This window comes from Montipora capricornis, chromosome 7, assembly GCF_036669925.1.
Source record: "Montipora capricornis isolate CH-2021 chromosome 7, ASM3666992v2, whole genome shotgun sequence".
Classification (NCBI taxonomy): Eukaryota; Metazoa; Cnidaria; class Anthozoa; order Scleractinia; family Acroporidae; genus Montipora; species Montipora capricornis.
Window position 1 is genome coordinate 21,601,783 of NC_090889.1, and position 15,000 is coordinate 21,616,782.

General features: G+C 37.4%; 1 protein-coding gene across 1 annotated transcript in view; it reads left to right on the forward strand.

The window, feature by feature from the left end:
• Positions 1–15,000, forward strand: part of LOC138056406 (GRIP1-associated protein 1-like) — a 30,714-nt gene that overhangs the window by 1,178 nt on the left and 14,536 nt on the right. Inside the window, exons 4-18 of the mRNA XM_068902191.1 lie at positions 1,202–1,228; positions 2,449–2,499; positions 4,524–4,580; positions 5,659–5,788; positions 6,369–6,854; positions 6,957–7,012; positions 7,301–7,420; positions 8,586–8,633; positions 8,798–8,829; positions 9,236–9,283; positions 10,709–10,754; positions 11,529–11,582; positions 12,167–12,244; positions 13,397–13,443; positions 14,098–14,143. Coding sequence (XP_068758292.1) covers positions 1,202–1,228; positions 2,449–2,499; positions 4,524–4,580; positions 5,659–5,788; positions 6,369–6,854; positions 6,957–7,012; positions 7,301–7,420; positions 8,586–8,633; positions 8,798–8,829; positions 9,236–9,283; positions 10,709–10,754; positions 11,529–11,582; positions 12,167–12,244; positions 13,397–13,443; positions 14,098–14,143 — 1,326 coding nt within the window. The remainder of the gene's footprint in view (positions 1–1,201; positions 1,229–2,448; positions 2,500–4,523; positions 4,581–5,658; positions 5,789–6,368; positions 6,855–6,956; positions 7,013–7,300; positions 7,421–8,585; positions 8,634–8,797; positions 8,830–9,235; positions 9,284–10,708; positions 10,755–11,528; positions 11,583–12,166; positions 12,245–13,396; positions 13,444–14,097; positions 14,144–15,000) is intronic.

A 15,000-nucleotide genomic window follows, 5' to 3' on the forward strand; every position in this document is an offset into this window, starting at 1 on the left:
CACATCCTTAAACTGCAGTTTCTGACCACCACGCTTCTGCTCTCCATCCACTAGCTCAATGTTAAACACTTTATTAGGGAGGCGATCATGAGTCATACGAGAGACATGTCCAGCCCGTCAGAGCTGGGCTGTGGCAATCAAGGCTTCCACACTGGCAGCTCCTGCTGATCACTCCAGGACTGTCACATCTGAAACATTATGTACCTATATCGACTTTAGCAGTGTTCCCCAAAGTTTCCAAGCATGGCTCGAAACCATTGTTTTCTTTACTGCGATTTTCATAATTCTGAGGAATCTCACCTTCAAGGGCTAAGCGCCAAACTGCGTGTTGGCTTCCATCAATCATTACAAGTTTCTGAACATAACCTGGAAGATTGACTTCACCTCCGGAAAGAGAATTGGAGTTTTTGTTTAGTTCACAGCTCGAATTCCATTGTGATAAAATTATGTTTTTAGAAATTCTTACATGTACAGTGTACGTATTTTTTGAACAACTTAGGCAGCTTATCGGAGTAGGCCAGTAAACACTAAGACCTACATGTAGTTTAACTACTGGTACATGGTTAGGGTGGGTTGAAATAATAGAGAAATGGAGCTGTTTCACTTTACTTTTGGTATTATTGGTATTCTTCTAAGACAGGAGTGAGGGTGAAGTTGACGGAAAAGTGTTGGGATGTACAGTGCTTTGTGATGCTTATCAAAACAAGCCAGCTATTAGCTTGCATCTAATAGAGTTATGGTGATGACATCATAAACATTAAAATTTTAAAATTATGGGATTTGTTGGAATGTTTTGAAAGAACATCATCTGAAAGGCCTGCTTGCCAAAAACTGGCATTCTGGGGCAAGTTGTCCTGGAGATACTAGTCCTGTGCTGCTCTGATGACTCCATTAAAATCCTTCTAAATTTGACTTGTTTCCTAATGAACTGGGTCAAATAATTATTTAGAAGGATTTGTATGGATTCATCACAGCATAACTGAACTAATATCCCAAAGACATTTTGCCCTGAAATGCTAATTTTTGGCGAGTAGGTCTTTTGTATGTTGCTCTTTCATTATAATACTCCGAAAAAATCCCTTAATTTCACAAATTTAATTTTTTATGACGTCACACTTTTGGGACTCTATTACATGTATTTCATTGACCCATTAACCTGTTTTTCTTCAGTAATTGGATTTTTTTTCCTTCACTATTCCAGATCATAAACAAGAGCAAAAATAGAAAGGTGTGTTTGCTTTATCATTGACTTTGTTCATTTTTTATTTCAGTCATTACAAGTTAAATTAATGTTAAATTAGTTATGCGTTAATTTTCATTAACTAAAGATTTCAAGTTCCAGAGTAAAGCGAAAATTTTCGACCAGGATCTGATTGAGTTGAGTGAAGAAGAATAATATTAATCAGCTTTGGGGGTTTGTCTGAAATACATGTAAGCTTGGATTCATGTTCACAGTAGGCAGGGGAATTTTGTTCCTCCTTAGTCTTAACAGCGTTAATATTTTTTAAGACAGAAGAAAATTATAGCTAGGTCAGCTTACTAAGGAACCTGGCTGATGTCCTCAACAGCAAGCCTTAAAAAGCTGGACCAGGTCCAAATGATTTTGTATTGGTTGAATTTTTGGCATGAATAAAAAGGTGACTGTTATACACCTACATGTAATTCCAAAATGGCCGCTGATTTATGCGGATACAAATTGGCCCTTGTTGCCTCGTTCAAGATAAAATATTCTTTTGAATTTTAAGCTTAAGAACGAGGCATCAAGGGCTAATTTGAATAAAAACAAAAGAATATTTAAATGTTGGCCATTTTGGAATAAGGTGTATAATTCAGGCAATTAGCAGCATCCCAGATTGAGACCTGCAATCATGGTTCTTTGTGCAAGATACATACATGTTCATGTACATGTATTGCACCGCTTTAAGGTGGCGAAATACGAGAGACAAAAAAACCCTAAACTTGGCGTGCAACATTGTTTCGTTCAAGTTTGGGTTGATGTCTCCCGTTTTTCACCTTGCATGATCAACAAAAACACTTGTTGCGGGTTGAAGAAAGTTGTTGCAAAAAGTAGAGCGCGGGTCTACTCTGAGCAACAAATTTTGGCTTTGTTGCTCGTTTTTCATCAAGCTCACAACTTGTCACGCAACAAATGTGCTCGTGTACTAGCAAATCAACCAATCAGCGCTCTGCATTTCTTCAACCCGCAACAAATGTTTTTGTTGCTGGTCAAGTTGATCACGCAAGGTGAAAAACGCAAAACATCAACCAAAACTTGCAACAAAACAATGTTGTGCGACAAGTTGAGGGTTTTTGTATCTCGTCTTTCACCGGAAATGAGGAAATGACCAAAGCAAATTTAAAGAAAAAATCACCTGTACAGTATATGCATACTGCCTTTCCATTGGCAACAGTATTGAAGATTTGACTTTTGAATCCTTTTATTGTCAGGAGTATGCTATTCTACTCGAAGAAAATGAAAATTTACAAGGACAATTTCAGGTGAATGTCACAAGCCTCAACAGTTTTATGTATAAGTTAAATTAATATTATTTGGAAAATACAGAAATATTTGCGTAGAGCAGTTTTCAAACTGTTGAATTGTAATTATGCGATTGCTATGCTTAGTGACTGGTAAAAAAATCTCTTGCCCGTTTATCAACCTATGAAAAAGAAAACCATAACCGTGCTTTGAGCAAGTTACAATTAATTGTTACGAACTGGGATTCGTTCATTGTGCTCTTTGCACCTGCTGTGATTGGTCAAAGTAATTACTGTTTTAAATTGGTATTAATTTTGTTTTCCAACACTCAATTGGAAACCAATCTACATGATTGTAATTCTGAGGAACAGTGTTGTGCACTGTATTATTCATTACAAATAACTTCATTCACTAATTCATTAATGACTGTAAGATACAATACTGAGTGATACATGTATAGGGAAGATATCCGTTAATTCACAAACATTCTTCTATTATTCAAATGATTGTGCTAATACAGCTCTGTAACTAGGTACATGCACTGAAGATGCAAGTTTTTATCAATATTGGTGGTTTGCATCTGGTTTCACAGCGGCCATGTTGGTGTACGGAACAATGCAGTAAAATCACCTTTATTATGCAAAACCTATGGGCCATTTTCCATTGTTTTGTACGCCAACATGGCTGTCTCAATTTCACATACATGTAGATGCAAACCAAGAATAGAGGGTGTCAATGGGGTTAACAGTTTAGCGTATAAAGACGTTTTTTGCATGTCGTAACCGTATAAACAACAAAATATGAACTGACTAACGTATCAAAGAAGATCGACTTTTTAGCGTATGCGGTACATAATGACCAAAGGGTGCGGATTTTCTAGTATAAATAACAAAATGTTTGAGGTAAAAATGTAAATTTTAGTTTACTTTCGCTCGTCTAACACTTCTGGAGACTTTTGTACCCTCTATTTTGTATCATGTTCAATCACTGTCCTGTTGGAGATTGCACGACTTCCCTTATCTCATTTCCTGACATTTCTGTTCTGCCTGCGGTTTTAGTTACCAGTCCCAGACTTCTCTCTCCACTCATAAAAGTGATAATTTAATCATATTAATTGACTGACTAAATCCGTTTTTTCTAACAGTTTACTGACTAAATGTTTTTTTAGCAGTTTACTGACTAGAGCCATACCCCATTGACACCATCAGAATAGTGACGTGGGAGTGCTTGCATGATTCAATCCTTCGACCTTACGATTACTACGTGTAGGTTGGGTGCTCTACATGTACCATTGAGCTTTAGGAGACTTTGTGGAAGCTCGGCAATTGAACTACATGTCTTTGATTGTACATTGTACATGTACTGCTGTGGTTGTCACATTTACATAAAATGCACCCAATAGAGTGGTAAAGTGTGACGTCACAAATATTTAAAATTATGAAATTCCGGGATTCATTAAGATCTTCAGAAAGTACATGTACATGATGAAGAATGGCCATTTGCGAAAAATCAGCATCTTATTGCAGTCTGGGGATGAGATATTGGCCCTTTCATGCTCCAGTGACTCCATACAAATCCTTGTACATGTAATTTTGTCTTTGTTCTAAACGGTTTAGACCAAAGACAAAATTACAAGGATTTGTATGGAGTTACTGAAGCATGGAAGGGCTAATATCTTACCCCCATATAATTTGCAACAATATGCTGATTTTTGGCAAGCGGCCATTATTCATCATGTACTTTCAGAATATCTCAGTAAATCCCATAATTTCATAAATAAATTAGTTTTTGTGACGTCATCACTTTACTACTCTATGGAACAAAAAAACATGTTCACATGTTATAATTTTCTGTTACACAAGACATTATTTTTCAAAGGAGAAAATCGAAGAATATCAAAATAATGTACATTGTACACATAATTTATACATTAGACACAAATTAGCTAAAATTTGCATCAGTTTTTTTTTCATGCTTTGAGTGACACAAATAATTCCACTTTTTTGTAATTTATTATTATAAATGAGTGCTTATTTCGAATCAGGCTCAAGAAGGGAATTTCAAGCTACAAAATCAAACTCTTCTGGAAGAGATAACCAAGGTAATTTGGAACCTCTTCTTTTATTGTTTTTTGGTATCGTTATCATAATTATTTATTTATTAACATTATTGAGGAGCCAGTGAGGTCTTTTACATGTACATGTAGCCCAAAGTACCATGTTGTGCCAAAGTGGGTGCATGCATGTCAAATGAATTCTTGTGGCAGGTATTAACGAAGCGAAGAAATGTAAAGTCAACAGATTATGCCATTATTATTATTATTATTATTATTTATTATTATTATTATTATTTATTATTATTATTATTATTATTATTATTATTATTCTCCATTTAGCTCTGAGCTCTGGATGTTTTCATGCTGAAATTCATCCCAAGGGAGCGAGTCATAACAAATGGGGACACTCTCCTGGTACTTAAAAGTCAAGGTCCTTCCGTAAACCTCTGGCCGTTCCCAATAGTGTACATGTAGTTTTCTGCAACAGTCCAATAATAATTCTTACCCTAATCCCCAATTTTTCAATCCATTGTCCAAGTTTCTCAGTGACACTTCCAAGAGCCCCTACAAAAATCGGTACTAACTGTACATCCACGTTTTTTACACTCCACATTCTTCTAATCTCCCATTTCAAATCCTGATATTTTTCGAGTTTCTCAAATTCCTTTTCATGTACCCTACTATAATTTCTAGGGATAGCAATGTCCACAATTATGCATTAATTTTGTTCCCCTTCTTGCTCACTACGATTGCCATTCTCCACAACACCTTCTGGTACATGTTTATACCACTTTTCCTTCCTTTCAACCTGGTGTGACTCACACAACTTCCAATGTATAGGCGTCACCACATTATCATGTCATCTTTTATGTTCTTTCTGGGCCAACTTTTTGCACTCACTTTGACGCACACTCTCTCACACTCTACACAGCGGTGACGCAGCAGTCCAATTATATCATCATCTGAGACAGTGTTTTCACATGTAGTTGTTGGCCTGAGGCTGTCGGAGTGTCCCAATCATGAATTATAGTTAATTCTACAACAATATTGTAGTTTTAAAGTGTACATGTGAATAATTCGTATAATGTAAAAGTGATTTTTTTGTGTGCAACCCGACCCTTAGCTAAATAATGAGAATGAAAAACTTCAGAAGCAAGTGGCAGGAAAGGATGGTGGCCAATCCGACCCTGGAGCAGATATGGAAATACGGAGACTCCGAGCTGAAAATGCGGCTTTTCAGAAAAGTTTAACAAGTATGTCCTTATTAAAGCTGCCCAAAGCTGGTACAAGCAATTTTCTTAGATTTACTTAGAGGCACTTAGAGTCAGGATATTCGTGATATTACGTGAACAAAAAAAAAATAAAACTGAAATTGTTGCACGGATTGAAATAATCATTGTTGGATAATGACTCATCCACTGGACCACTGCGACCCCATTTGAAAGTGGTAGGATTCTAGGGGATGGGTTACACTGTATCTATTTTTTATAGGGAGAGGGGAGGGTTACCTAGTAGGGGACCTCTTGTTCTTTTGTATGACTGCCTGCCTTTAGGCAAATTGGTTAAATAAATAACATAAGTAAATAAATAAATAATTACAGAGAACAGTGCTTGCTAAAACCTGCTCCATAGAATCCACTAAAAAGTAAAAGATACAAATGTATTTTATTGGTTTCCAAAAAGTAACAATGATTACTCAAACTGCTACTATACATCATGTACTAGTCTTCTGACCTTTTACGGTTGTACATGTAAACTTAACATTGATGTCATCAAACACTAAAAGTAATGAAAGAATATTATTATTCTTTTCATTCATTTTATTTGGGACAGATTGTCAACAGAGGTACGAGGCTGAATTACTGCAGTTGCGTGAGAAGCTTCACTCACTGTCGAATGAACAGGATGAAAGCTGTCAATTAAAACAAGAATCTGACCAACCACACAGTGGTAATGATTTGCAGGAAAATGGAGGGTACAACAGTGACGTACAAACTTCTGAAAGCAGTGAATCGTCAGAAACACTAGAGCAGAAATTTCATGACATTTTGAACAGAGAATTGTTGATATTTTGTGACAGAATGTTCACAAGCAAAACTGGAGATGTCTCGAATGAACAGGAAGCTAATGGAAGGCACGATGCTGTTGAAACTTGTGAAAACCATTCAGGGAAATCAGGGGATAATCTTGGAACAGATGGCAAAGAACCAGATCAACATTTTCATGTTGCTGATAACAGTCAAGAATTTGGAAAAGAAATAGAGAAGTTAAAGAGGAAACTGATAGAAGATTTAACACCTTTATTGTCATCAGATGATGGTAAAAGTATTTACCTGTATAAACCTATTACTTTTTTCTTCTCGCAAAATAGAATTGAAAAATTTACCGTTTTACCTTTTATTGCTGAAATTTTTTTAATAGATTTTCCGGTCAGATCAGTTATTACTAGAAGTCCCACGAGGGAGAGGTTGCAAGAGGTTAGTTCTACATGTAGTTGCACATGTACAGTATAAACAATAAAAAAATCTTGCTATCTTGATTCCTGCAACATTTTCAAACCTCCCAGAGGGGAGACTGATCTTTGCATTAGAGGGGGTACAGACTGTACCTGTCTCCTTTGCTACAAGGAGGTTAATGCAGTCCAAGTCCCCACAGGACTTCCCTTCCCCGGCTTTTTGCAGCTCTGCATTTCTGTAAGAAATTTTGGGATTGTTGTTTAGCTTATGTCCTTATGTATAGTCTTTAACTGGTAATTTTATGAACAGGTTGAAGTTAAAAGTGTTGCCCTGGAAAAACAAATCAAGGAAATGTCTGGTCTGCAACTGCAGCTTGATACTGAGCGAGAAGAAAAAAGACTTCTGCAGGAACAACTGCAGGAGGCCAAGGTGTGTTCACTGAGGAAACGTTTTGACTTAATTGAGGCTACAATGTACTGGCAGGGGTGGATCCAGGGGGATGGCTTAGGTAGCCAGCCACCCCCTCCTTTTGAGTTGTCAGTGAAGCTTAAAATTATTCATGAAAGGGGGTGAAAACATCACTGTCATGATATTGCCTCTAATGGTTGAAAAAGGGTAAAATAAAACAGCAGTGAGCTTTGATTCCTTTTAATGCATTGTGAAACTTACAGTGTAAGCCGTGTTCACACTCAAGGTTGATTATGATCAACTGAAGTATAATTCAGGCCATCATACTCCATTCAATTTTATTCAATTACGGTTCTGTTCACATCTGCAAAAATTCAAATACAGTACACTGTAGGTAGCCAGGGTAACCTCGCAACTGGTGTGAGACAAAATGCCACCATATCGCGTGGCTGCCACGATTATCATCGCCATACACTGTACTTGAGGCGAAAAGACAACCAAGGATAGGATAGCCAAAACGAAATCTTGGCTCCATAAAGCAATTAGAAGTTTCGTCTGCGCATGTCACCACATGTTCGCCATTCAGTTCAATTACACACTGCAATTACTTCAAACACCCCCTTTGAGGTTGTTTGAAGTAATTTCATAAATGAAAAATCAGGGAGTGTAATTAGTTGATATGAACCCATTTCATATTTAATTCAATTATAATTTGATCATAATTGAGGCCTAATGTGAACACGGCTTTAGTTGTGAGGCTAGCCTACATGTACTTGATACAGTGTTTAGTTGTAAATAGCCTTCCATCCTTCTTTTTCTTGTCATACCTAAGCCTCCCTTGACCCTTTGAAAATACTGACTACGAGCTACAGGCTGCCAATACTCTGGCCTACAGTTAGCACAATTCCCACTTCAAAGGTTCTTTACTGAAGATACAGACATTATGCTGCAGACCAGTGAAAACACAATGGTTCATCTCTGTTGTGCTCACAAGTTTCAATGAATGTCTTTGTCCTGATAATATCAAGTTAAAGTTTGTCTGTGATCTTGAGTGATTTATTTTAAGTCTTATTCACAGAGAGTCATTGCTCTCACAACATTGCAGTTTGGAAAAAGAGCATGTTTGGATTTTAAGGCAAACATGTTCTACAATTTAAACATTAATGTATTTTGTATCTTCTTTCAGACATCAAGCAAACACGAAATTTCCAAGTTGGAGCAGGAACTCGCAAAGGTAAACTTTTTGTGAATATTGAATGGAAACTCGACTGACGTTTGAACGTGGTTAACAAGGTTTGCCAGTGCATTCCATGTAAAATTAGTTAATTGTATCATAATCTGGTAATTGCATTTGATACCCAACTGAAACCATCTCCACTTCTATTTTTATTGTTACAGCTTACAGAGAAAGTCAAGCGAAAGCACGAAAGGTTTGTTGTGATAGCTAATATGCCCTTTCTTAGCATTTTTGCCCCTCAGCGTCCAGGCTTGCAAGGAGCAAGCAATGCGATTCACATTGATTTTAATAAGGGTCACTGAGTGTCATCTTACCCTATCCTCAACTTAAGCATCACTTTTTTCCAGAAATACTGGCAATAAAAGTCACTCTATTTCTCAATTGACCATAAAGCAAAGATGAATTATCTAGCAAAGTTTAGTGCCAACATAATTATTACTTTCAATCAAGTGTACATGTACTTGCTACAACCATTTTATGAGCTTTATCCCAGCTATTATGTTACGGCAATGGTTAGCGGATATAGCTATGGAACTGATTGTGGCAGGACAAGACCACAATTAAAAAAAAAGAACAAATTCCTATCTTTTTATTCACAGTTACCTACAACTTCAGGAAGAAAAAGAAAAACTTTACTCGGACAAAAAGTAAGCTCAATAAGTGACCCCCTGTTGCGTACACACATAAGACAGATCTGCTGTCACAAGTGATAGGAATAATATAGACCAGTTTACAGTTCTGTGCTCATTTACCAGGCCTTTGAATAAAAGCAAGGCTGGAGTTGACCTTGCTTTGATACAAACCTCATTGCCTTTCTTATGTAAATCATGTTGTTGTAAATTAAATGCTAACGAGTTTCTATTTACATAAGAAAAGCAGTGAGGTTTGTTTCAAAACGATGTCATCTCCAGTCTCGCTTTTATACAAAGGCCTGGTAACTGAGCACAGATCTGTAAAATGGTCTGTTCGTGGGAGATTTGCGTGGGGTATTTACCAAATAGTCCTTGTGCAATTTCGATATAGAATGCTAGTTAAGTAGCATTTAAAGTACCCTCAAATAGTTTTCGTTGCTGAGATAAATCTATTCACTTATTGTGAAAAAGCTTCTGCCGTCTTCACCTCGAAACTTTAATTTTGTTACGCCATAAAATTTAACAATACCGGAGGCCGTTTGTCTCTCGGCCGAGCCAGCAAGAGACATGGGTCCATCCCTGTGATGACGTCACAAACTGATTTGTATCGCAAATTTTTTTAAGGTGGCTTACTACAGTGTGAAATTAAAGCAAAATGATGTCTCTTGTGAAGTGTTGGTCACTGCAATTGATGTAAAATGTAATTTTACCTAACAAATAAATACAAATCCGGGGAAAACGCTTAATATAGTGACGGACTTCCTGGAGGGGGGACTGGAAACTAGACATTTCAAAGGCCTTTTTCTCAAAACCTATCCGTACAACCAGGGTAAAAATTTTGCGAATTAGTAAACAACATGTAGACAAAACCGTCAACATTTTTTCAAAAGTTCTATCAGGCAGTTTCTCTGTTATTATTAAAATAGACGAAAATCGACGTTTTTGTCATTTGTGAAAAACCTGTCTGGCAGATTTAACTATTTATTTCTCTACATAATTATTTTTTCTCGCTTTCGGAAATCCTGAAATTTTGAGGTGGGTTTGTACCGCTGGTTTTCAAGAAAAAAGCCTTTGAAGTGCCTAGTTTCCAGTCCCCCCTCCAGGAGCTCGGTCACTATGTTTAGCATTTTCCCCTGATTTGCACTTATTTGTTCGGTAAAATTACATTTTACATCAATTGCAGTGACTAACACTTCAGAAGAGACTTCCTGTTGCTTTAATTTCACAGATTCCAAAACCTTGATCTTTTTCTTTGGAAAACTGTAGTATGCCACCTTAAAGCAGGAATGCAAAACAGATGTGACGTCATTTAAGGGATGGATCCATGGACCCACCTTGCCCATCGGTTTCACATCGATAGCTGAAGGAATGTGAGTTTTCATTACAAATTTCTCCAGGGATTCGCAACATACTGGTGACAAAGTATTATGATCTTTCCAGGAAATCTTTAGAAGATTTGAAGAACTCCAAAGAAGAAGAACTAGAGGTAAATAATTGAAGTCAATGGTATTATACCACAAAGACTAGACCACCTTTCTTTGAGAAAACAATATTTCCGTTCTTTAACGTGTTTCAGAGTTGTTTTGTTTTGTTTGTTGTTTATTTTTTTGAGCTGGTTGAAGTTTTGGTAGCTACTGTATTTAGCTGATGTGGACCTGCTATACCCACCCACCCATCCATACAATCACAAAGAACAGCTTACAACACCGGGAACTTCATCCCCTACTCTTCTCGAATGGTGTGTGGGTTCTTTCACGTCTCACAAGGACGTTATGCACATGGAAGATATTAGGGAGCTTTAGCAACGACAACGGCGACGGAACGAGAGCGTCACAAATTTGCATATTTAGTGAGCAAATACAATAGCTTTGCACGCCCTGCACGTGCGTTTTTCATTTTTGTCCATTTCTTTGCCGTCGTCAGCAAAATAACATTGTGAAATGGCCAAATTTGAGGTTTTATGGAGGACGTCTCTGCATTTGGAGTTAAATTTTCATTTTGTCACCTAAATTAAGCGTCACTCATATCGGTTTCATTCTTGAGGGACTGTTACACCATTGTCATGATAAAAAGCTTGGAATAGTCTCGAGGTGATTACAATAAGGGGAATTTATGTTTTGAGATGACGTTCTCGTTGCCGTTCCAGTCGTCGTTGCTAAAGCTTCCTGTTGTCCACATGACACTCACATCAGCAATTAAACTATTAGATCAATGAAATTACAAATGCATTGATTTTCGAGAATGTTTTCTTCTCCCACAGATTTTAACTCAGCAAATGGCTAAAATACAAGACACACTAAATGAATCAAATAAGGTATGAATGTATACGGTTCATTTTGCCACCGACCGACGGACGGCAAGCGGAAGAGAGCCACAATTTTTGTATTGCGAAGCGTGTTTTCTCCATTTTAAAGTATGTGTTTTCCCTAGCGACGCAAGCGCCTTTATGTCACGGTGTAAACGGGCCTGACGCAAACAAACATTTTGCCTTTTCCAAGTTGCGCTTATGCTTGCGTTCGCTTGCGTTGTGTGAAAACAGAACGTAACGCAAGCACAAAGCCGTGTTGTTCGTCCAATGAAAAAGACCCGTTTCAGATTCTACTCGCAGCGCCGCGTTATAGGACATAAAAACCTAAATGCACTTCACAGTACACTCTATTCAGTTAACTCTGTTTGAATAAAATCGGCCCGACGTTTTTCAAGTTTACGGCAAATCTCCTGGATAATGATCGTTTTTTCTCAGAATCATCTTGTTTGTAATATAGCGACAATTTTAGCAGTAAAGGAGTTCCACATTAGTATCCTCCTAATAAACTAAAGATTTCCCTAAACGCCCTAACGTGACATAGCTAACGAAATAACCAACGTTGGATTGTTTTCGCTGTTTAAAACAATTAGCGATATATGGAGTTTAGAGAAGAAGCGGAGAGAAAAATCAATGATCTTGAAGAGAATTTAGCAGTACATCAGAATCAGGTACAGATTAATGATTTTCATCTCCTTGTACACCGCCTACTGTTGCCTGATAAGTAGACCAGACAGATGTTTTCTTTTTGTCCCCAACTGCAAGCATTCATTTTCGCTTGAAAACCCATCTGTCAAGTGTATATTTTCGCCTATCAACACACTTTCACACCTGAAAACGTCGACTAAATTGGAACTTTTGAAAACCCTTTCAAAACTGATTTTGACAAAAAGCTCTATCCAACTCTTAAAATACTTAAGGCCCGTTTTAAACGTCGCATTTTACATGTGCCGAATCTTAATGCAAATGAGCGAAAACAATAGATTTTTCTCATTTGCATTAGATTCGGCACATGTAAAATGCGACGTTTAAAACGGGCCTAACTTGGCTGTTGTTCAATTTGCCGTCAGATTACCTAAATCGTAAAATGACCTTTAAAGACGCATGGTTTTGAAAAGGCTTCCTTTTGTCATGATACGGTGAAAATATATACTATCGAAAAGGGCGTATTGTAAATGTGATCTAAGTCCATTGACACTTCAAACGCCCCAGGAGCCCCCACCCCACTTCACACTTCCGGGGATCAGTGGGTTAATATCCCCCCAGGGCAATTCGTGAATCCAAGTTCTTCTTTTTGTGAAAAACTGGTTCTTAAACGCATTTTCAAGACCAGAGAAAACAAAACAGCTGCAAAGTTTTATGACTTGAATAAGTTTCCTTTTGAAGGTACAGCGCGTCTTATGTATCCCGAAAAAGGCTCGAATTTTTCAGCCCGTATTTTTCATATACATGAAAAATTTAAAAAATGGGAGTTCGCGTATCGTAATTAAGCAGTAGTAACGCATGCGCGTTACGTTATAACGCTAAAATTGCGCCATCAAGGGCTCATATTTGATTGGCTATCTTTGACCTATCAGAATACTTGATTTCTCTCCCTTTTGACCTGGCGAGTTACCTCTTTTCTGCACTGTTGTTTGAAAACTTCATTTCTCTTAGCCATTTAGAATGGAGGAATTTCTCCATGTATATTATCACGCCTTAAATAGCGCGAGAGCCTTGAAAGCTCGCACATGTGCAATAGAGCGCCCCTCCATGTATTCTTTTCAACATCTCGCTCTCTTCAAATCGACCACTGGTCGTAACATAAATATTTCATTTTGCAGGCCTCGTCATCTGCGGAGGAAACCGAACAGATGCTAGCTGGCTTGAGGTACCGAATTGAGTTAACCAAATAGAGGAAACAACCAAAATTTAGGGAAGAAAAACAAGTTTAAAAACAATCTTTTGATAACAAAATATGTCGGCCATTGGTACAAAAAAATCCTTTGCTCCGACAGCCAATGTTCCAAGGCCTTGATGGGTAAGAAGAACTAAAGTTTTTTCTCCAAGCAAGGAGCAATGGAATATTTCATCTCTTGTTAAGATATAGATGAATCTTTTCTACCATTTTGCTTCTCGAAGGCGTCGTGCCGTAATCAAATTGCCTTCAAAATTTCAAAGCACTTGTAAAAGTTAACTCATCTCCCAATTTTAGGCCTTTTGGTTTCGATAATCAGCGAAATATTAGCCATCAAAAGCTGAAAAATTTTTGGATTTGACACAGCTGTAATAGCGCCGCATATTCTTTGGAGAATTCTGAGTGTTAAAGCAACAGTCTTGGTTTATTAGTTGGTATATCGGGGCCAAATATTCAGAGAGCTGATTGTGTGATGTACTTTCAACATTACTTGGCCTATCGATTAGAAAAATGATCGGCATAAATTGTAAATTCCCTTACGGTCAGGCAATGACTCGTCTTTTTTGTTTTTGTTTTTTCGTTTTCGTTTCGCGAGTTTTCATTTGGTTTTGCTTGTATCGTTTGCAGACAAGAGAACAGTACATTGGCAGCTAAGGTGGAAGAACTCCTAGAGGTATCGACAATTGTGTTGCTTTTATTGACCATAGTACTTAAATGGCAGCGGAAATGAAAAAAAATACAATTTTAAAGTATTTAAATGAAGCTAATCCTAACAATTTATTGAAAGCTAACCGAATGAAAAGGCTTGGTTACAAAGAATGGCATCGACCGTCGAAAATGGTATCGTTTGTTTACGAAAGAAAAAAATTAGCGGCACCGCGGTCTTTAGTTGTAGCAGGGCGAAAACAATACGTTTGTTCATTCCAGCTTTTTTTTAATTTGAGAACAATGGATGTGACTTGTCAAAGTGACATGTGGATGTTGTCTGTTACTTTCGAGAACGGTTTCATAAGTGATTTTGACAAAAAAAGCTCTATCAAACTCTTAAAATACTCAACTTTGCTGTAGCTCCATTTGCTGTCCAATTACCCAAAACGTAAAATGAAAAGGGTTCGTTTTGTCATGGTACGGTGAAAATCATAAGTGTAGACTTTCGAAAAGGTCTTAGTGCAAATGTGGCCTTAATAACCCACCAGCGGCAATTCGTGAATCTAAGATCTGCTTTTTTGTGGAAAACTGATCTTTGAACGCGTTTTCAAGATCAGAGAAAACAAACAAAGGTTTATGACTTAAAGCATTTTATTTTTGAAGGCACAGTGCGTCTTATGTCTCCCGAAAAAAGCCCGGAAAGTATCTCGAAACAAAACGCCTTGCAGAAGCGTGAAAATTGCGATGTTCCGTAGACGTATTTGTACAGGCACTCGAATGTGTGCAAAACCATTGTTTTTGTTTGTTTAACCCAATTTTTCTGTGGTGCTCTTTGTCTTTTTGACAGCGATAGATCATCCGTAATTGTAGAGACAAAACCAC